Genomic DNA, 23,223 nt, shown 5'->3' on the forward strand with positions numbered 1-23,223 from the left:
AGGAGAGAGAGCCGGCGGCTCTCGGAGCGGGTTTCCCGCTGCTGCCCTCTCGCCAAGCCTTTCTCCCCCGGGGAGTTGGCACCCACTTCCCTTGGCCGAGTCTCCAGATCTGGGTCTTTGGGTGGCCGTGGTTTCTGCTGCGCTGGGGCTGGCGGAGAAGGAGCGCGATGTCGAAGAAGATCGTCCTCAATCTCCCGGCTCTCTCCTTCACAGCTCCCCCCAGAAAGGGGGACGACGAGGGCAGCGTTTTCCCCGCGACGCGGCTGCCCAAAGCGGGTCCCTCGCTCTTTCTGGAGCCGCAGCCTTGGGCGATTCACTGCGCCGCGCTCCTCCTTCTGGGCACCTTGCTGGACTTGCGGGACCAGGACTGGAGGAAATTCAAGGGCGAGCTGCTCAGATTCCCGGTCAAGGAGGGCGTCGGAAGAATCCCCAAAAGGTTGCTGAGGGAAGCCGATGCTCGGCAGCTCAGGGATCTATTAATCCACTACTATGGCGAGGCTTATGCCGTGGAGGTGACGGCGCTGGTGCTGCAGGCGATGGACTACAAGCCGCCGGTGGGCTCTCTCTTTGTTTTCATCAGGCTAAGTAAGGACCTCCGGAGAGGGGTGGATCCATCCGGCTGGTGGTGGTGAGACCTCGGGGTTCTGTTTGTACTGACAGCACAGCTCCCTCCCATGGCTGTAGTCGCCCAGGGGTGGGGCAACTTTTCCAGCAAAGGCCAATGTTAGGCAGGGCCAGCAGTGAAAGGGAGCAGAATGATGGGTGTCAATCATTTTTACCTGCGGAAAGTGAGCTGGTATTTTCACACATCCCTCTGCCCTCCATCTAGACCAGAAAGAAGCATTATCGGAGCTAGGGCTGCCCCAAGAGAGTTTAGCTCCAGAGGCGAAACAAAAAAAAATGGCATCCACTCCCCACCAGGGAAGAAGGAACATCAGGAACAAGGTGGGGAATAACGATCTGCATTGGGATCTGCTGCCCCTGTAGATCATGCCTCACCTTGCCTCATGAGTGCGCCAGCACTGATCGGAGCTCAAGGCCCCATTCCAGGAAGGCCGAGGCACCCCAGGAGGGTTTCCAGGCGGGGTCAGTGAGGGGTGTGGCCTGGGGAGCATTCCAAGGGCTTGAAGGAGGGGCCTGGAGGAGCCCATTTGGCCACAGGGCTTGAGACTCCCTGCTCCTAGATTAGCCTAGCCCCAAAGTGCAGTAATAAGTAACAAAAAATATCAAGCTGAGATATTTTTAGTACATGCACTGTTTTCTATAGAAAGCTTTTGGCTGATGGCAGTAATTCTCAGTAGCTTTCAACAACCGGATTGCAAATGCTTAAGAAATTGCAAATACAGTATCTTCATCTTAGGATGCAGAGAACAGCAAAGAAACAGTTTACATGAATCTCTTGTGGTCCTTTGGCTTGAGGTTCAGATTTTCCCTTGTGGGGTCTACTTTTCTTTTCTTCATGCTTGAAGCTTGCAAGTAGTTAAGAGGCATGTAAACTAAAAGAGTCTTCAGGCCTTCCTAACCCCCTTGGAGTGGTTTCTGTCTTCTGAGTCAGGCTGAATTGCTGGAATCATAGAAAGATGGAAAGCTGCCTTGGGCCACATTGGACCAGTTGGTCCAGCTCATTCCAAGGTTTTAGGCAGGAATATTTCCCAGCTCTATCTGGAGACTCCAGGGATTCAACCTGGGATCCTTTGTATGCATGTGATCTACCGCTGATCCACGGCCCTTTCCCACTTAGTGCTACCTATTCAAGGTTTTCCAACAGGAAGAGAAGGGGAAGGGGAATGGAGGAACGCTGGATTTTTTTCTGTTCAATACTGCTACTAACATCAATAATTCCAACAGTAAGGATTACACATTTATGCCTGCTGGTCACCCTGAAAACCTTGAAGGAGTCAGATCTGAAGAAGTTCAAGGATAAACTCAGTGTGTTCCCCTTCAAGGAAGGCTATGTCCGTATCCCCAAGGGGTTGCTGGAGGAAGCAAATCTTTGGGAGCTCACAGAATTGCTGCTTACATACTGTGCTGAGGATTATTCTGTAGCAGTGGTGTCAGAGGTGCTGAAGGCCATTGAATGTGAGCCCTTGCCAGAATGGCTCTTTCGTCTCATCGGGAAAGGTAAGGAACTTGGAAGTGAGAACATTGGCTGAGTCTGATGGTCTTCTTCTAGGAGTGGAGCTGGGTGTAAAGGAAGCTTCTTAGACGGGCTTTGGGTGTGTCTGAAACCTGTGCAGCATTCTGAATATATATTCTGGACAAAATCGGAGCGAAGACTCTGAGTCAGTATCTCTTCAAGTTTCACAATGATTTTATAAAATCAATGCCATCACAATATTATCTCTTACCCTTTACTTATATATGCCTCCTGGCCCTGATGGTTCTGGCAGAACTTCAGCTAGGCCATGGGTTTGATTAAGTAAAACTGTTTATGTGTACTCACTTTCTCAATATATCTAACAGCAGAGAAACCCCCTGAAAAGCATGTTTCAAGGCATCGGACAGCTGTAGTATTGTCTTCAAAAATTATTCAAGGTCTGGAGGAACTGCTTTCATCAGAAAGAGCCACCAAAGGGTAATTTCTACACTTTACTTAAGTGACTGAAACCACCATTTTAGCAATGTGTTTTCCCCTCTCAGTTAACACTACATCAAAATACACTCTCAATGCAAAACAAATGCAAAACACTTCAATTTTAAACATTATATGACAAGAATGTTACTTGGCCAAAAATGGAAAGAGAAGAAGTCCAAGCAAAGGAAGAATGGATGCAAAAACTTATGGAATATGCAGAAATGGAGAAACTTACCGGAAGAGTAAGAAACCAAGATAACAAACTTTTTTATATAAAAGAATGGAAATGGTTTATTGAATATTTTCAGATAAATTGTAAACAGATAAAAACACTGGCAGGATTATTGTAATAACCTGCAGCTACATAAGAGTATATATAAGAGTAAAGAAGATAAATAAGTAAATTAAGTTAATCTGGATATGCAGAAAATAAAAATAAATTTAAGGAATTGCAGAAAGAAGGGGAAGGAAGTAAAGTTTTTGAATGTCAAAATGATTGTAAAATCAGTGAAACGTATATATCTGATACACACACACACACACAGTGGTACCTCTGGTTATATACGCTTCAGGTTGCAGACGCTTCAGGTTACAGACTCCGCTAACCTAGAAATAGTACCTCGGATTAAGAACTTTGCTTCAGGATGAGAATAGAAATTGTGCTCTGGTGATGCGGCATCAGCGGGAGGCCCCATTAGCTAAAGTGGTGCTTCAGGTTAAGAACAGTTTCAGGTTCAGAACGTACCTCCGGAACGAATTAAGTACTTAACCCGAGGTACCACTGTAAATATTATAAGTAATTTAGCAAGCTCTTCTGCTTAAAACAAATAAATGCTTTAGCACCAATTTAATAATTATGTGTGTGCTTTTTAAAGGCAAAGGCTGCTTGGAAGAAAGAATATTTTTTAGATCACCATGTTGAACCTTTCTGTTTCCTGCCCACAGATGACTTTCTAAGTCAACCATTGGGCAGTAAAACCAAAGTGCATATTTTCTGCTGAAGCTGTCAGGCTGCCAGATACTTTTCAGGCCTGCCTCACTCCACAACCATAAAGGTGCAGAGCTGGTGGAATATAGTGAGCTGTGAAACAGGGAAGTCCGGGTCAGATCTTGCCTCTACAACGAAGCCACTGTGTGGACAGTTTCTCAGACTCCCTCATCCTGCCCATTTAAAGATAATAATGCTAAGATAAGAACTAAAGATAAAAACTGACTGGGGTTACTGGGAGGATATTCGAGGGAGTCTATTTCATAGACTCCCATCGGAAGTCAAGGAAGGAAATAAACAACTATCTGACTTTTAGAAGACATCTGAAGGCAGCCCTGTTTAGGGAAGTTTTTAATGTTTGATGTTTTATCATGTTTTTAATATTCTCTTGGGAGCCGCCCAGAGTGGCTGGGGAAACCCAGCCAGATGGACAGGGTATAAAGTTGTTGTTGTTGTTGTTGTTGTTGTTGTTGTTGTTGTTGTTGTTGTAGAATAGGGGACTGCAGGACAATCTTTTTATCCCTGAGGGCTGTGTGTGCAGGTGAGTAGTGTGTTGGGGCCTGCACACTTGCTCAGATACACCCACCTTCACAATTCTCATTCCCACTCTCTCTTACACACACCACTTTCCCCTCCACTCATTTCACACGTACGCTTTTAGCTCCCTCTTCACCTGCTGGCACACCTGATTATGAAGGTGAAATTGCACAGCTTAAGGCTAAGAAAAGAAGGCAAGGTTCCCCAAGTCTTGGTGGGCCCCAAGGTCTGCAGTTGAGGGCTACCGATGGTCCTCTGGCTGCAAGTTGGCCACCTAACCAGGTTCTAGTTCTCCCCCTGCTTCTGTTTCTGCCACAGGTCATTGAAAAGATTCGCATTCTTTAGTGATGAGATGATCTGCAAGGGAAGAGAACAGTTGATTGAAATTCTTGAAGAGGACCTAGACTTCGTTTTGCACACCCTACACTCTTGCTCTGTCATCACACTACAAGAATACAAAGACGTTTACAAAATGGAGAAAGATTCTAAAGAGAAAATCAAAAAATTGCTAAGTATAATCCTGGAAAGGGGAGAGCAAGCTTGTTGTCGGTTCCTGGAATGTTTAGAAATGGTACGTCCAGCTTCTGTTTGGATCCTGCTATTTGCAGTACTGGGTGGATTTGACTTCTCGTCATTCTTATTCCTCAAGGTCATTTTTTGCCTCTTTCTTCATTTTCACAACAGTCATACTGGTTTAAAAATAAAGTCCAGGTTTCTGACCAGTCAGTGCTGCAGTCTGAATCCCTCCTATTCAGAAAGGAAACGAGGAACCAGAAAATGGAGCATTCTGAAGATCCTGGAGAAAGCGTTATGTGCATCCAGTGTCCCAGCGAGGTAAGGGTTGTACTGGCTGCATCAAAACAGGGGGCTCCATGTGCTAATAAACCATAGCAAGTGGGCAATGGGCACTTATCACATTGTGTTTCTAGTTTAGTGTGAAATCTTCTTGCGTCACTCATATATTGTGGGGGGTCCAGCTATTTGTTACATTTCAATCCTCCTGTTTCCTGGAGCTTAAATGTTTCTTCATTTGTATGCATTGTGGTACAGTACTTTCCAATATTGCCATGTCCACAGGTGTCTCCAGAAATAATTCTCTGGGTGAAAGGAGAGTGGGAGAATCTGGTATGGATGGACACCAAATGCCAACCCACAGTGTCCCCTTCTTCCCCCTCATCAGTACTTAGGGAGGAAATGTTAATGGATGTTTGGGTTGCAGCCATGCTATAATCACCATAATGAGATATTTTGGAAGATTATATCTTCTTTTAAAGTTTTTTTTTAATGGATCAGCAGTTCACACAGTGTTTCAGAATTCAGCACAGGTCCAATTACTATACTAAAAATGAATACAAAATGCAGCAGGTATAAAGAGCTTTTAGCAATGTGGAGCTGTGGGGTGGAGCTCAAGAAGGGCTCCTTGGTGTGGTCATAGTGGGTGTTCCTATTTTTAGATGGGAGGAAGAATATGGTATCAATTCAGACAATTTATTCTTTGTTGTAGGAGCTTCCAGGAAAGATAAGACCAGAGAAAGTTTGGGATTCACAAAGGAGCCATGAAACTTACAGGTGAGTAGTACTTCCTACCATCAGAGAATGTTTTCTGCATTGCATATGGATATGGTGATGCTCCCACATTGTGGTGCACTCTAAGGCATACTCTGCTTGCCCCTGTGGGTGCACATCACTGTGGGAAATGAGTAGTGGACATAAATCTTGTACCCCCTAACATAAATCCTGGCTACACCCATGCCACAGCACAGTATCAGATGAAGAACCAAAAGTTAAGTACCAAAATTCCAGTCAATGCTGGACTGAAATACTGCTAATGATCATTGTTATCAAGAGAGCACGTTTGACATGACCCCCAAATTGCTTATAAGAGTATCAGCCGGAACAGTACAGGAAGCTGCATCAATCTCTTTCAACCCCTTTTGTCTTTCTCGCCTTCAGATTTTGCTTCACTGAGGCTGGCTCCTTCCTTTGTTGTTGTACTGACCTTATATTTAAGGTAAGGGGAGCTGTGACCATAACATACCACTTTGATTCATGGACTCAACACCTGCATGAATGGCAAATGATAGAGCTGGCTGTCGCTGGTCCTTTGCTCAACATCCAAGCGGATCCAGAAGAAGCTGTGGCAGAAGTCCACTTCCCTCACTTCTTGTGTCTCACAGGTATGGTAGGAAGAAAAGCTTCCAAGAATAGAGTGGTAATATTCATTCCTGCTTAAGATTCTTCCTTTTGTCTATCATGTACATTCCTTGATGGCTGAATAATGCTATGGGCTGGTTCAGTGGATCACAATACTATGGGCTGGTTCAGTGGATCACAATGCTATGGGCTGGTTCAGTGGATCACAATGCTTTATCTGCCTTTTGTGGCTTCTTTTGATTTTGCAAGAATTCTTGTCTTTTTGCAAGAATTCTGCTTTTTTCTTTGACTTACTATACTTTGTACTGTATGACTTATATGACTTACTGTATACTGTATTTTGTGCTGTAACTTGCTTTGGGAGGACATTGTTCTGTAATGCGGGCTTTTAAAAACACCTCTAGATTATGATAACAAAATAAACACTTAAGAACATAGAATGGGTCTGCTGGATCAGGCCAGTGGCTTGACTTGCATTAAACAGGAAAGGAGAAGGGGTGAGTTTTCTCACCCAAACTCAAGTCTACAGTATAGTGAAACGTTTGCCCATGTTTCCCTTGTGTTTCTTTTCAGGTAAAGACTGTTCCCATGTCTACATAGCACATTTTGTTGAAGGAAAGATGAGACTGAAGAAGCCAGATCATGTGCGGCCGTATCATGCTGTATTGAAAGCCCCACGCTTCTATACCTGTGGGGTCATCTTCAAAAAGGCATTGTTTAAGCGAAAGATAATGGTCCACGCCATGGCACTGCTCTATCAGGAGCTGGAAATCTCAGTCCCAAAATTCCACCTGTACCTCCTACCCAATGACTCTTCCCTAAGAAAGGTAACTGAGAATCTCCAACTCTGGTTTGTGTTCCAGGCAGGCTAGATTATTAGCCTGATTTTCATTATGAAAACAATGATACTATTAAATGTCTATTCTGTTGGAAGTGCTGCGATGCAACTCAGTATGTGCTGAAGGCTGATGTAGCTGCATGGGTGAAAGTAGTTAGAGAGAGGACTTTCTAAGTTTTCCTAGACCTTCCTTTAACCTTTGCTGACCTTCCTTCAGACTAGAGAGAAATTCTTTGGGTTGCTGACCTCTACTTCCTTCTTCTCCATGCCATCCTTGGGAGAGGAGACATCTCTTCTGGATCCCTCTCTATCCAAGATGCAGGAGTAAGCAAAGGGACCCCGTGTTCCATAGATTTGGTGTCTTCCTTTCATGCCTCCAAAGTGACCATGTTTGCCCTTCCCAGAATGTCTATAAATTTGAGGAAATGTGGCCTTCAAGGAGACTGCCAAAACCCTCTGGAGCACTCAAGCCTCTGAAGATTGGCTCTCGCGTCTTCATCCAAAGTTTAGATGGTGTCACAGTCTGCCCTGAGGTAGGAGACCAGAGATGATTACAGGGGTTGTCTGGAGAGAACCAAGGCTGTGAGTTCTAACAATGTATGGAACCAAACCAGGATCCCTTCAGTCTTTTGTTCACCCCCTTTTGAATGGTGGGGAGGTGGGGGAATTACACTAGAAGTGTTGGAATGCATCTCAGCTTGCACTTGAGGCAGATGTGTCTGCATGGGGAAAGGGAGGCAGAGGAGTAAAGAGACTTCCCTGTTTCCTAGATTGTCCTGTCTGACCTAACCTGTGCTGACATCCTCTCAGGTGCTACACTGATATCTCATTTACCACTTCCTTTTTCTTTATCCTCATCTTGGTACTGGAGACATTTTTGGTGTCTCTCCTGTTGAGATGCAAAAACAACCATGGCTGCTTGCATCTCCTAAACCCAGAGTCTGAGTGTGATTATGCCCAGAGTAAAGTCTGCTAGTTCAGTTCAGCTTCTTCTCAGCATTTGGAGATAAAATGTCCATCAGTTAAGTCACATTCACACCTACAGAGCTTTCTCACAGGAACTGGAGCTTCAATACATGGAGGAGCAGTTCCTTGAAATCAGTGCTGAATTCACGCAAGACAAGCTCAACTTCAACCTGATAGAGAGGAGTACGAATGAACTGGTCTGGGAGGCCCATGTGAGGCAAGGTGAGCTTTGGCTGAGGGAGGACCACAAGGTTGGGCCATAGCTCAGGAGGCAGGATGGAAAGGACATCCCATCTACATGCTCTCTCTGACTGCCTCTTTCCTGGTCTCTTTCAGAGGAGCTGAAGTTTTCAGGCCCACATCCAGAACAAGGTCAGTAGGAGAGATGAGATGGCTCTACCACGAGGTTGACCAAGGCTGAGCTTTTGCTCTGAATGGAATAACAGCATTTTGGGGTTGGAACAGACTTTGGAAGTCACCAAGGCCAACCTGCTGCTCAATGTGCTCTCAACAACACTGAAGAAATCTTTTTCTTTCTTTTTTTTAAGGATTAAAAGGATGTGTCTAAGATCATAGTGGGTAGTAGTGATCACCTGGTTTCTGTTCAGTGTCTTAGTCAGGTTACATAGGGGGTATTTTCTGGTTTGCCTCAGGTAGAAAAATGTATTGGGCCAACCCTGAGCCAGAAACATGGCATTAGCCACAATACACACCAGAGGCAGATTTTGGGCAGTAAGACTGGTTCCTAGAGGGTGCTGCAGGGCTTTGCAACTATAACATAGTGAACTGAGTAGTATGAAAAGAGAGAAGTTGGGGCACAGAATTTTGGCCTCACACAAGGCGCTACTCTTCACATCCTATGGGTTCTTGAGAAATATTGTATTTTTATGTGTTCACCCTGCAAACCAACTTCCAATAGTCATAGCAGGCAAATAATTGTCATTCTTTTACAGCGCAACACTCAGAATCCCCCTTATATGGAGGGGAACAAAAAAGCATGAAGATGGAGAACCCAGTAGGTTCTGAGGAGATTATCACAAGCAACTGGTGTCTCAGTGAGGTAAAGGGTGGGCATTCTTCTCATTTGCATTTACCACCCATGATAATGGGTACTTCAAACAGAAAGGTTCTGAATTTGAATTTCTTGTGCACTGTAAAAAGCCCTTGTCCCTCTTTAGGTATTTTTGTACATTAATTAATTATCTTGCTACTCGGTACTAATTGCTGGTAGTGAGCCTCAAGGCTGTTTCTAAACAGGTTGCTCCTAGTGCTAAAAAAATAAAATAAAAAATAAATCAATAACAAAGCATTGCGTTTCTGCACAATTGTAATTATGTGATTCCAGTTTCATGTGGAATCTTCTTGCCTTGCTGTGCTTACATTTAGCCGGGAATCATCTTGCCTTGCTCATGTTTACAGAGGGAAGGAAGCATGAAGATGGAGAACCCGGCCGGTCCTGGGGAAAGTGTCCTATGTGGCCGGTGTCCCAGTGAGGTAAGAGGCCGACCTGTCTTGATGTGCATTTCCCGCCCACAGGAATAAGGTACACATTGATATTTTTAACATGAAGCCACTGAATTTAAATTTCTGGTCCCCTAAGGTTAGCAACTATCCCATCTTAGATAATTATTTACATATTTGCTATTCAAAGCTAGAGCCTGGTAGCAGGAAATAAGGCTGCATCTAAACAGCTGTTTCCTTGTGCTACTAACTCATGGTGAGAGTCATTGCAATGCACACTTAGCACACTGTTTCCATTTAGTCAGGAATCATCTTGCCTCGCTCTTATCTTACGGGCGGTCCAGTTGATGTCACGTTTCAAATCGTCCCATATTTTCCAGTGCTTAAACACTTTCCATCTAAAAAGATCATTGCACTACTGCAGAACTCTAATGCTGTGATTCCAGTTTAGTGTGGAATCTTCCTGTGTCACATCTGTTTTAGAAGGGTGTGGTCTCAAGGGTCTTAGGAACAGACAATAATGCCCCGTTTCCAGATGGGATATGGATTCTGGCATCTACATGAATGATTATGGTTTCATTATAGGATCTTCCAGAAAAAATAAAACCAGAGGTGGTTTGGGATTCAGAAAGGGGCCATGAAGCTTACAGGTGTGTGATCTCTCTCTCTCTCGCAATATCTATCATCTATCATCTATCTATCTATCTATATCTATCTATCATCTATCTATCTATCTATCATCTATCATCTATCATCTATCATCTATCATCTATCATCTATCATCTATCATCTATCATCTATCATCTATCATCATCTATCATCTATCTATCTATCATCTATATCTATCTATCTATCTATCTATCTATCTATCTATCTATCATCTATCTATAGCTGTCATCTATCTATCTCTATCTCTCTCCCCTCCCTCCCCTATGAAACATTCTCCCCTCAGGTTTGTACTTTGAATTGTCCAACAGAGTCCAACAGTGTGGGTCTCACTGTCACCACATATGGTGGCTCTCAGTAAAACTTATGGAGAGTACATCTGTGATGTGCATATTGCAGTGAACGGTCAGTTGTTGTGGACAAATTCTCTTTGAAGGAAGCTTAACCACCATTCCTGATGTCTTCACTGAGGAATTCCTGGGTTCCATGGAGCAGAGCTGGAAAAAAACATTACATTGAAGAACTGCTGTTGCTAACTTCCAGTTGTATATATCCCGCCCCCTTTTCAGGTTGGGGTAGCATCAAAAGAAGGATGCAGAGTTTGAGAAAGGTGAAAAATCTGGAGTCTGGATTTTTGGAGGAATTGTTGTTTCTCTTCCTTAAAAATATCCCACCTTTCTCCCAAGGAGTTCAAGGTGGCATGCATGGTTTTCCCCTCTCCATTTCCCCCTCACAACAACTCTGTGAGGTACTTTAGGCTAAGAGGCAGTGACTGGCCCAAGGTAACCCAATGAGCTTCTTGAAGGAAGGGAGTCATTTCAGCTCCTCTTGTCCCCTGTCCCTTCCTTGGCGTTATTGCCATTGCCCCAAAATCAATTTCTCTTTTTCTTCTCTACTAGTTTTTGTGGGATGTAATCCACCAGAGCAGTCAAGTACTACATTACCTGTTTTGCTAGAGTGGACATGCAGGGGAATGTTGGGTCTAGCCAGCTGAACTTCCTATTGCACTTGGCTGGAGCATCCTTCCTCTTGCATGTGACTAGCAGGTGGTTGTGACCTTGCCAGACCTGATAAGAGGCCAAGTCATGCACCCCTCCTCTCTCTTTCACCTTTCACCTTCGACCTGCTTCCAGCTTGGACTGCACTGCTGGCTCTCAGCCAGCAGTAGCACTGGGTTATTCCCCAATATGGGGTAAATGCACATTGTACATAATTGCAACTTTAAGCCTTAAGCCTGCCTTCAGGATTCCCACTGTGTTCTCCTTGAATGTAAGTAAACTACTTTTTAGCACTTATGAATAAGACTGCGGTGTCTTTATTCTTTTAGGAGGGATTAAAGGGGTCTTTAATCTATCAATCTAGCAGTTCGAAAGCACGTAAAAGTGCAAGTAGATAAATAGGTACCACTCTGGCGGGAAGGTAAGTGGCGTTTCCGTGCGCTGCTCTGGTTTCGCCAAAAGCGGCTTAGTCATGCTGACCACATGACCTGGAAAAACTGTCTGTGGACAAACGCCAGCTCCTTCGGCCAGTAAAGCAAGATGAACGTTGCAACCCCAGAGTCGTCTGCGACTGGACTTAACTGTCAGGGGTCCTTTACCTTTACCTAAAGGGGTCTTACCAGGAATAATAGAATACAAGCCAGATTGAATTGCCTATAGTCTTAAGAGACTCACACGAGTCTGGAACCAGATTCTGCTGCATAAGAAGGGGAATGCACTTTGCTATATAAAGAAACTTGCTAGCGCAAGTTAGGGTATTAATAATCAATATATCCTCTCTTGCCACCCTCAACATTCCCACAGTTTGGTTCAACAACCCAAATGTCAGCTATTCAAAGGCAAATTTAGGGGAACACAGCCAGTTCAGTCGCACAGGGTGTGGAGCCTCAGGGTCTCTGCAGGAGATGCCACAACTATTATTCAGAACGGAGTGCGAGAGGCATGGGTAAGGTGCTGAATTTTGGCGTTGCCCAGGGAGCTGCTGAAATTTGAGATCCCAAGGTACACCGAGTGGGGTCCCCTTTTCCTTTTCATCTTCCCCTTTGTGCCATTCAGAGTGTGCTCCACTGAGGCTGGCTCCTTCCATTGCGGTGATACTGGTCTCATATGTGAAGTGAAAGAAGCTGTGACCGTAACATACCACTTTGATTCATGGCCGAAGCTCCTGGAAGAACAGAACACTGAGGAGTTGCATGTCGCTGGCCCACTGCTCAACTTTAAGGTGGATGCAGCAGAGGCTGTGGCAGCCATTCACATCCCTCATTTCTTGTGTCTTGAAGGTATGGCAGGGAAGAAGTTTCCAGCATTATAACCATAATAGGAGGAGTCCTAAATGTCCATTGATGTTTCCAGAATGCTATGGGTGGGTTCTAGAGGTCAGGAGTGCTGGCATACCAGACTTTTGTGATTTGTTTCAATTTTTCAAAATGTTCCAACTGTGCTGTTTTATTATTTTCTGTGATTTGCATTCTGTTTTAAGCTGCCATGCAAGCATATTGTCCTGTGAAATGATGTTATAAACCTCTTAAATGACAATGAGAAAATGAATACTTGCATGAAATAGGGAGAGTTAAGTGATGATATTTTTGTCACTTTTCCACTGTTAACATGTTCGTCTTTTCAGCTGAAGACAGTTCTATTTCATTGTTTTCTGTGATGTTTTGTATCTTGCTGGTGAGCCGCCATGCCCACATTATCCTGTGAAATGATGTTAAAAAAACCTTAGTTGATGATGAGAAAACATATACTTGCGTAGAACAGGGAGAGTGAGGGTTAAGTGAAGATGATTTTTGTCACTTTCCCACTGCTAACATGTTTGTCTTTTCAGGTGACGACAGTTCCCATGTCTACATTGCACATTTTGTTGATGGGGAGATGAGGCTGGAGAAACCAGACAGAGTGGAGCCTCACCATGCTGTGTTAGAAAACCCCAAGTTCTCTTCCCTTGGAGTCATTTTCAAAAAGTGGTTTAAGCAAAAGATCAACACTGTTGTACTGCTCTATCATAGGCTTCAGCTGGAAACGCCAACGTTTCACCTGTACGTTCTGCCCAATGACCCTTCGATAATAAAGGTAACCAGGAACCTCCATCTCTGGTATTCCCAATTGCCTGGGTCATTTGCTTGATCTTATTAACCCCGACTAGGGATGTGGGTGGCCCTGTGGGTTAAACCATAGAGCCTAGGACTTGCCAATCAGAAGGTCCGCAGTTTGAATCCCCGTGATGGGGTGAGCTCCCGTTGCTGGGTCCCTGCTCCTGCCAACCTAGCAGTTCGAAGCACCTCAAAGTGCAAGTACATAAATAGGTACTGCTCTGGTGGGAAGGTAAACGGTGTTACCGTGTCCTGCTCTGGTTCGCCAGAAGCAGCTTAGTCATGCTGGCCACATGACCCGGAAGCTATACGCCGGCTCCCTCGGCCAATAAAGCGAGATGAGCACCACAACCCCAGAGTCAGTCACGACTGGACCTAATGGTCAGGGGTCCCTTTACCTTTTTTAACCCTGACTATGCACAATTGTTGGACTTGATCTCTTCTACCCAACATCAACATGCCAGTAGAGAGAAGATTAACAAGTTGCCCACTGCTGGGTTACTTAGCTTCCCACCAGCACTGTTGTTTTAAAGTGATTTTTCCAATATTGAAATATGCCCTTTTCATTTGTTACACACACTGTCTGGTTCTCTAAACAAATGGGTTGTCACTGAGTTGTGAAAGCCCTAAGCACATTCTCCTGGAAGCCTTCCCTGAAATCAGTAACACTTCCTTCAGATACAGATAGGTAGCCGTGTTGGTCTGCCATAGTCAAAACAAAAAATTCCTTCCAGTAGCACCTTAAAGACCAACTAAGTTAGTTCTAGGTATGAGCTTTCGTGTGCATGCACACTTCTTCAGATACACACTGAAGAAGATACACACACTGGTGTGTATCTGAAGAAGTGTGCATGCACACGAAAGCTCATACCTAGAACTAACTTAGTTGGTCTTTAAGGTGCTACTGGAAGGAATTTTTTGTTTTGACTTCCTTCAGAGCAAACGTATTTAGCAATGAACAAATACTGCTTCATTCATTAAGGAATCAGCTTGGTAGAGCTTTCTCAGATAACTCCTGAGGAAAAACATTCTTCCTGATTTGCAGTGTTGGTACATGGGAGATAAAGCAGACTATCATATTGCCTTCTCAGTTTAAACTTTCCCTTAAAATGTCTTCTTATGCTTCATTCAAATCATGAAGTTTCATGGCTTCTGTGGTTTCCTGCATGGTCTCATCAAGAGAAGATGCAGGTGGACCCAGGATTGATGGTACCTCTCGGTCACTTCATAGTTCTGGCTGCCCAGTCCAAGAGCCTTGGCATCAGTTCCTCATGAGGCCAGGAAATCTCCGCTCCACATTTTAGCTTCTAGTGCCATAGTGGTTTAATTTTCTTTATATTGCATATGGAGAATCTGTGTCTCTGCAGATGTTCTTGGACTATGAAACCCATCATCCTTGGCCCATGCTTGTTGGGGAGGATATGAGTCCAATGACATCTGGAGGGCATCAGGTTCCCCATTCCTGCATTACCTGATGCTACAATGCCAAGAATGTTGTAGGCATCTAGTCTTCCCAAAATTTTGTTCCCTGTCTGCGTATGTCAAAAGTGACTTTCTTTACCCTTCCCAGGCGGTCGATAAGCGTGAAGTAAATTCAAAGAGAATAGAGAAACCCCCTGTCACCCTGAAACCTCTGATGATTGGCTCCCAGGTCTCTCTTAGTACTCCAGAGGATGTCACAGTGAATCCTGAGGTGAGACATGAAGATGATGGTGGTTTTTTGATGGGGCACAACCAAGACTGTGAAGTCTGAGAACGGGAGAAATTCAATGAGGATCCTTCTTCACCCTTTAATCTGACTCCCTTGCAATGGTGGGTTGGGCCAAACCAGATTCACACCTACAGAGTTTTCATTCTTTCCCACAGGAACTGAATTTTCAATACCTGGATGCAGAGAAACTACAGCAGTACGTAGAACTGTCTGCTGAGCAAATGCAAGAGAAGTTCAACTTCTACCTGATGAAGAAGGGCACGACTGAAGTTGTTTGGAAGGCCCATTTAAAAAAAAGTGAGTTTTGAACAAGGGATGATCGTGAGGTTGAGTCATATCTTGGGAGGCAGGATGGAAAAGGACTACGGGTCACATTCCCTCTTTGACTGACTTTTTCTTCTTGATTTTCAGATGAGTTAACTTCAGGGCAGATGGTTTCTCCTATTATACACCCAGCCCAAGGTCAGCAGGTTTTAATTGTTTCTTTCATTGTACTTGTATCTTATCTTCCTCCCAATAGGAAGTGCTGGTGATACAGTAGAACATACACTGCACAAAAATGAAAAATAACTTTTGTACAGTGGTACCTTGGTTCTCAAATGCCTAGGTTCTCAAACGCCAAAAACCTGGAAGTAAGTGTTCTGGTTTTCGAACAATTTTCGGAAACCGAAAGCATAATTCATAAATCTGTGAGACAATGTTCCATAACTTTGTCTTCTTCCAAGGACAGATAACCTTGTGGATAAGGTTTTTATGGCATAATAATAATAATAATAATTTTTATTTATATCCAGCCCTCCCTTGCCAGGACTGGGCTCAGGGTGGCTAACATCAGAGTATATAATACATTAAAACATAAAGTCAAACAATTGATTAAAATACAACTTAAAATCAAGTTAAGATCAGAATGATGGCAACCCATGAGTTATAACTATAGGGGTTGGGAACATTAAGTGCTGACCAGGCCCAGCTATTTGTACTGGTCTTATATGAGCCAGTTGGAGGAGTGAGAGTGGCCACTTACATGCAGGGTCTTGTAAAAAGAGGGGGGTCAGACTGGGCCCAGACCAAAGGCCTGGAGGAACAACTCCATCTTGCAAACCATGCAGAAAGATGTCAAGTGCCGCAATGCCCTAGTCTCTTGTGACATAGCGTTCCACCAGGCTGGGGCCAGGGCCGAGAAGGCCAGTCTAACCTCCTTGAGGCTCAGGACCTCCAAGGTGTTATTGTTTGTGGACCATAAGGTCCTCCGCGAGGCATACCAGGAGAGGCGGTCCCATAAGTATGAGGGTCCTAGAGCGTATAGGGATAGTGTAATTGCCTCTGTGGAAGAAAGCTGGGTTCAGTAATGATAACTGTTGTGACGTGGGGTTTGTGATTTCAGCTCTCTTGACATAGTATGCTGGAGACAGCTCTCTAGTAACACTTCTTTATTGCAGCAACAAGACTGAACCCTGAGGAGGGGAGAGATACATTTATAGGGACAGGGAACTAGCTAGAAAGGATACATTTTGGAGGGAACAATATCAGGCAATCACAGTCCTGCCTTTTGGAGGAAACCAATAAGACAGAGGATCCAAATACAGCAGCTTAAATGAACCAATAGTAGCTGTACCCTCTGGAACCAAAAGGCAGTTACTTTACCCTAATGCACATACAGACAATAATAATACAGATATAAATTCCTTTGACTCAATACACAACAATAACAACAATAATAATAGAAACATAGAATTTGTAGAGTTTGGAGGGATTCCAAGTGTCATTCAGTCCCACCCTCTATCAATTCCTGGGCTTTAAAGTAAGAAAGGTAAAGGTAAAGGTAAAGGTAAAGGTAAAGGTAAAGGTAAAGGTAAAGGTAAAGGTAAAGGTACCCCTGCCCGTACGGACCAGTCATGTCCAACTCTAGGGTTGTGCGCCCATCTCACTTAAGAAGCCGGGGGCCAGCGCTGTTCGGAGACACTTCCGGGTCACGTGGCCAGCGTGACGAAGCTGCTCTGGCGAGCCAGCACCAGCGCAGCACACGGAAACGCCGTTTACCTTCCCGCTAGAAAGCGGTACCTATTTATCTACTTGCACTTAGGGGTGCTTTCGAACTGCTAGGTGGGCAGGAGCTGGGACCGAAAGACGGGAGTTCACCCCGCCGCGGGGATTCAAACCGCCGACCATGCGATCGGCAAGCCCTAGGCACTGAGGTTTTACCCACAGCGCCACCCGCGTCCCAAAGTAAGAAAAGATAAAGCTAAATATAATACTATGTGAAATAGTAATGAATTAATTGCCTGACAATTTGCTGTCGTTTATGATGCCCCAAATTATGATGCCACCTCACTCTCCCTAATGGTAGGGCTGGCCCCAGCCTTGGCTCCCTTCCAACAGCTCTCACTTATTTCAGTTTTATACTTCTTCAACAGTTATGGTTTTGCCCAATGAATTCTGGGAATTTTAGGCAGGTGAGCTACTAGGAATGCTCTGTTCACAATCCCTCCCCTCATGGAACTACAATTCCCAGGGCGTGGGGGAGGAGGAAATGAGTTAGGCAACAAGTTTTAAGCCTGCAGTGTGAACGTGTAGCAAGATTTTTGTTCTTTTTCTCTTTCCTGGCAGCGCCGCAGTTTCCAAACTCTTCCAACGTGCACTTCATCGAGCGGCACAGGGAGGCGCTAATCCAACGGACCATCCCAGTGGAACCAGTGCTGGATAGTTTGCATGCCTCCGTCCTCAGTGAGGAGCAATACCAAAAAATCATTGCCCAGGAAACTAACCCAGACAAGATGCGAGAGCTCTACAAGCTTGTGCCAAGCTGGGACCTCCGGTGCAAGAATAAGCTGTATGAGGCACTGAAGGCCAAAAACCCACATCTCGTGAATGACCTGGAAGGGCAATGAGGCCCCAAGGGAAGGCAGAAGGCAAGACCCTTTTCAAGGCACCAGAAATCCACCTCCTTGTTGCTAGGTGACTCCTGAAGACAAAGCCATACCATGTATTTTCCCAAGAACTTACATGCATACCCTCCAATATCCCCATGATAAGAACTGGAGTGTGATTGGAGGAGGCTGTTCTCTACTCTGTCAAGTATGTCACCTCTTTGCTCCCTTAGGCAGTTGCCCAGATACCATTCTCATCCCCACCTCTCTATGATGTTCTGCTGTAGACTGAGAGGCACTCTCGCATGGAGCTGTAACACCTCCGCTCTCTATGATCAGCTTTATTTCTCTCCCCCACTCTCCCCCCACCCTCATTTGGGCCTTCAGCTTTGTTGGTGCTGATGTCATTGGGAGTGGACACTGGTGGGTGGGGTTGTGCAACACTCCACTGTCACCTCATTCTCCTTAGAACTACTGTGTGAGGAAGAGAGAGTGAGACCGAAAGCCTCCACAGCTGAGCTATGGTTGGGTCTCGTGAGCTTCCATCACTCCAAGGAGGAGGAGGAGGAGGAGGACGATGACGACAACAACAACTTCACACCACAACCGCAGCCCTCACTGGCCACCATCCATCAGCACAAAGTTGAGTTGCGGAGCCTCTTGCAGCTGCTGCCCAACCCTTCTCAAGGCTTCATTATCCTCCTCCTTGTACATTTTACTTCAGATGATGGAGCCGTGACCTCAGAGGCGGCATGGCTCTAGGACTGCCACAGTGGCTCAGGTGCCTGCAGGCTCCGTGCTGCCCAAAACAGAAGCGCGGGGCTTGCATCTGCCCGCTGGAGGTGGTGTGTGGACCCCATGGAGGTTCCACGCAGTGTGCCCCTGCCCCAGCTCACCCCATCCCATGAACAGCTTGCCCTGCCCCCATGGGTAACTCACCCTGCCCCCAGGTGCAGGGCGTGTACACCGGCACGGGCACCCATGTGGCTAGCTACACCGCTGATGAATTGCTTTCCTGGTTCAAAGGGTGCAGGTGTTGCTGTGTTGAAAATACTAAACTATCACTTGCAAATAAATTAGTTTTGTGACTTATTTTTGCAGCTAGACTTTCCTGTTTCTGTAATGAATTTCTTATTAAATTAGCTGACAGTCAAATAGAAAATGCATCACACCACTGTCTAGTGTCAATGAAGTATATTAAACCCATTTATTCTAATGGGTTGTGCAGGCCGAGTGGCCTTTCCTCATCAGGAACAAATCACACCCATGCTAAAAGTTCTGTGGAGTCCACCTATTAGCTACTGAGCCTAAGTTAAGGTCTTGCTACTTACATGCAAAGCTCTAAACAACTGCAGACCAGGTTACCTAAAAGCTGTCTTTTCCTTCACTGCATGGTCAGGGCTTTAAGATTAGCAAACGGTTTGTTTGGCCTGTCCCTAACCCTTAGAATACCCCTTTGGAACACCCTAACCCAGGGGTAGGCAAGCTAAGGCCTGGGGGCCAGATGCAGCTCAATCGCCTTCTCAATCCAGCCCATGGTCCTTTTATTTAAAATGCATCTCTGGGTTATTTGTGGGGCATATAGTCCGGCCCCCCACATGGTCTGAAGGATGGTGGACCAGCCCACGGCTGGAAAAGGTTGCTGACCCCTGGGTTAGAGCATTGGGAAAACTCAGCTTTGGCTGAGTCATGATGGCCAATTTACACGGACAATCCTGATCCAGACCAGCCAAGACAGGAACCAGCCAGCTGAGACAGAGATCCTGCTACATAACTGTTATAAGTTTGAGGGGGGAGGCGGTAGGTTGTATGCCTCAGCCTCCTTCTAATTCATAGGTCCAGAAAAGATACAATTCCTGGAATAGCCAAGCATGCGTCAATTTCAATACCCATAAAATCAGCTGCAGCGCAAGATGGGGCAGTGGCACCCTCCAGGAGCCAGTGGCGTAGGAAGGGGGTGGAGGGGGCGGGTTGCCCCGGGTGCCACTCTAGGAGGGTGACAAGATGGCCCCTGCCTCCCCCCTGCTGTAGAGCAGCCGACGGTGGCCACAGTCCGTATGGGCACCACTCACGCAGCGTCCGTACAGGTATCCATACAGGCGGCCGCTCTCGTGCGCAGCAGCTGTACGGGCTGCCTCTTGCATGGCGATTGTCCGGGCTGCCATGCGTGCGCAGTCCGTACGGGATGCCGCTCGAGCGGCAGCCCGTACAACCACCGCACGCAAGTGCCATCCCATACGGACTGCGCATGTGTGGCATTCCATATGGAGTGCGCACTGGTGGGATGCCGAATATGCGCAGTCCATACGGGCTGTGCTGCCCTGGGGGCTGGAGAGGGTTCCTCCGCCATTGCCAGGAGCCACTAGACTCCTGGTACAGACTGAGATGGGGTGAGGCAGGTCTCCAGGGGTGTGCACATCTGAGGCCTCTAACAGAGGGGAAGAAACTGGAAACCCGCCACAGGACAACAAGACTAGTTTGGCTAGCCACACCTCCCTCCCTCCTCCTGTTGCAATGCCAGGAGTGGTGGAGGCAAAAGAATCCAAGCTTTTCTTTGCCCCTCTCTGTTGCCCGTGGGTGAGACTCCTTACTGGACTGCAACAGGTAGGGAAGAGGCAAGATGGTGGAGGAGCCCCTGGAGGAAGAACTGAAGAAGCTGGAGAGAAGTTTTCCGGGAGAGAAGGGCGACAAGGTCTGTGAAGGGCAGAAACCGGTTGCCCCGCACCTCTTGGGACCTCAGATAGTCGCCTTCCTCCCTCCCCACTGAAGGGTTTGGGGCAGGATGATCTGAAGGTGTTTGCCGGCTAACACCACAAGCTGAAGAGCCCTTCATGGAGAATGCAGGAAACCCCCTGGGACCATCAAACCTCTGACTATTGGATCTCACTTCTTTCTGCAAAACTTAGATCATGTCACGGTCTGCCCCAAGGGGAGATACAGAAATGATGGAAAGTGTTGCCGGTAGAGAACTGAGGCTGTGAGCTATGAGGGTTGGAGGAACTAAAGCAGAAACTTTTCAGCTTTCTGTTTACCCTATTGATTGATGGACTGGGTGAAAAGGCCACGGGCTGAGCCACAATCATATTTTTTTTCTTTTCCAGTTTTCATTTCCCCCAAAGCTACTGGAGCTTCAGTACCTGCCCTGCAGACATGGAGCAGCAGTACCTTGAACTCTATGCTGAACACATGCAAGACAAATTCAGCTTCAGCCTGATAGAGAAGAACAAGGATGAGCTAGTATGGGAGGCCTATGTGAGACAAGGTGAGGTTTGACCAAGGGAGCGCCACAAGGGTGAACCATAGAAAGATGGAAAAGGACATCCAAGCCACATGCCTTGACTGCCTCTTTCCTGATCTCTTTCAGAAGAGCTGAAGTCTTCTGTTTTGCACCCAGCACAAGGTCAGCAAGAATGATTTGTTTATTTCCTTTGACTTATAGTTATTCACCACCACTACCACCCATGCTTGAAATGTGCAGAAGGGCACATACGACATCACTTAAGAACTTCTAGATTTTACAGCTCTACACCCGGCAAACTTTCTCTTTCTTATTATGAAATCAATCACGCTTGTCAAGAAATGGGAATGCTGGCAACTCAGCAAATTCTTCATATCAAAAGCAACTCAGACTCTGAGTTTGTATATCCTGACTTCCTTTCCCTATCAGTGTTTGTGTGTTTGTTGTAACACTTGGGATCATGCATCTAAACTGGAGGATATTCTAGAGAGCTTTGGACAAAATTTGGAACTCCTGTTTCACCCTCTGCTTTGCTTCTGTCTGCATGCTTCATACATATGTGCTCTCTCTTCCCTTCCTTTCCAGGTCCTAGTGGCTGCATTCAGACCTCTGCACTGTCCTTCAGTACTGTTTCAACAATCGGTGAGTCTCTCCTCATATTTAATACAGTCAAACCAACAATTCATGTTTTGCCAGATAGGTGCATGAAGGGGCTGAGGCTCAAAGAGTTTTCCTATAAACTTGCTGGAGAGAACTCCATGAGATCACTTCCCCTTTGTGTCCTGACAGGAAGAGGGCATAGTTATATATGCTCCTCCCTGCCTGAGCACTATCTCCTTTTCTTCTCTTTTCCACCATGGTAGAACATCTCTAAGGCTGAGCTCAAACTCAGACTCCATTTTTAAGCTAGACTTAGCCTGTCTTAGTAACTCAATTACCTGCTTGCATCAAGCTACTGTACCTGTTATTCTTCAAGATGTATTCTGAGTAGATGCTATTTTTACCTCTTAAAAGACTGCTTTTGTGTAATTATTATTTTAAGGGAGAGAAAAGGCGGTAAAACATCCTGGATTACTAAAAGTAAATGGCTAAAGCTAGTCTTTCTAAGGAAGAAAGGATGATATCTAATAAATATAACCTTTCCTAGCACCTAATCAAATCCAACAATATTCTCAGTTGTTTTCAGTCTCTGCAATTGTCTGAGAGGCTGAAGTGCTTAAAGGAAGAAAAGTTCCCTACTTAGTGAATTCTGGGGAGAGATGAGCCATCTACAACTGTGTGTGCGTGTTTAAGTCAATTCTTTTTATTTTCATCTGACAGAGATCCACCCTCCATTCTCATCTGAGATGCATTTAATTGGCCATCACCAGGAACAGCTGATCCAGAGGATCACCAATGTCGAAGAGGTTCTGCATGTGCTGCTTGGCACCCTCCTGGATGAGGAGCGGTACCAAAAAATCTCCTCAAGAGAAACCAGCCCAGAAAAAAAAAATGAGGGAGCTCTACAGGCTGGTGCCAAGCTGGAGCAACACTTGCAAAGACTTGTTTTACAAAGCACTGAAATCCAAACACAAGTTCCTTATTGCTGACCTTGAGGGGAAATAAGACCAAGAGAGACAATGGGAACTCCAGTGGTATTTTCTGTGGTCTTTGACATTGGTTGTGGCTCTTTTACTATTTCTGAATTCCATTGTTGTAAGAGCACAAGAAAATGACAGGAAATTGCCTAAGTCTCACAGTTCCTTCCCACGTAAATTTTTTTAACCTGTCACCAAGCAGTTACTGCTAAACAGACCTTCTGTACAATTGTTGTCATTGTTGTTTTATTATTGTTGCAATAACAACACAAGGCCTCAAACCTTGACAGAAGGACATCAACAGAAGTTGTTTTTCTGAGCATGAAACATAGACAGACACTTAACACAGCATCTCTCCACAGTCTCATGTTTTATTTAACAATGCATAGCACTTACACAATAAAACCCCTCAGTTATAAGCTTCTATTGTGACTCTTTCCATCATCACATTCCCTGTCAAGGAGAGCTTTGACAACATCTTGAAAGGGCTGCTGCAGGAGGCAGATGTCTTGGCTACCCAAAGGATGTCAGGCTGGGGAGGCAGGTGGAATTCT

General features: G+C 45.5%; 1 protein-coding gene across 4 annotated transcripts; it reads left to right on the forward strand.

The window, feature by feature from the left end:
* The first annotated feature begins 153 nt into the window (after positions 1 to 153).
* Positions 154 to 19,321, forward strand: LOC307201222 (uncharacterized protein). 4 transcript variants are annotated; one of them, XM_079950250.1, is made up of 21 exons: positions 154 to 585; positions 1,849 to 2,121; positions 2,464 to 2,575; positions 4,419 to 4,671; positions 4,785 to 4,934; positions 5,605 to 5,669; positions 6,054 to 6,277; positions 6,828 to 7,081; positions 7,497 to 7,625; positions 8,151 to 8,280; positions 8,395 to 8,430; positions 9,012 to 9,118; positions 9,478 to 9,552; positions 10,105 to 10,169; positions 12,240 to 12,463; positions 13,012 to 13,256; positions 14,847 to 14,969; positions 15,143 to 15,284; positions 15,399 to 15,449; positions 17,595 to 17,895; positions 18,232 to 19,321. In XM_079950250.1, exons 1-20 carry the CDS (start codon positions 168 to 170, stop codon positions 17,873 to 17,875), a joined length of 3,357 nt encoding a protein of 1,118 aa, XP_079806376.1. In that variant the 5' UTR covers positions 154 to 167; the 3' UTR covers positions 17,876 to 17,895; positions 18,232 to 19,321. The 4 variants fall into 4 exon arrangements, with proteins under 4 accessions (XP_079806376.1, XP_079806375.1, XP_079806377.1 ...); XM_079950249.1 differs by lacking the exon at positions 18,232 to 19,321 and having other exon boundaries at positions 17,595 to 18,227; XM_079950251.1 differs by lacking the exon at positions 18,232 to 19,321 and having other exon boundaries at positions 2,467 to 2,575; positions 17,595 to 18,227.
* The last annotated feature ends 3,902 nt before the right edge of the window (positions 19,322 to 23,223 follow it).

The sequence above is a fragment of the Podarcis cretensis genome (genome assembly GCF_951804945.1).
Source record: "Podarcis cretensis genome assembly, chromosome: 13".
NCBI lineage: Eukaryota > Metazoa > Chordata > Lepidosauria > Squamata > Lacertidae > Podarcis > Podarcis cretensis.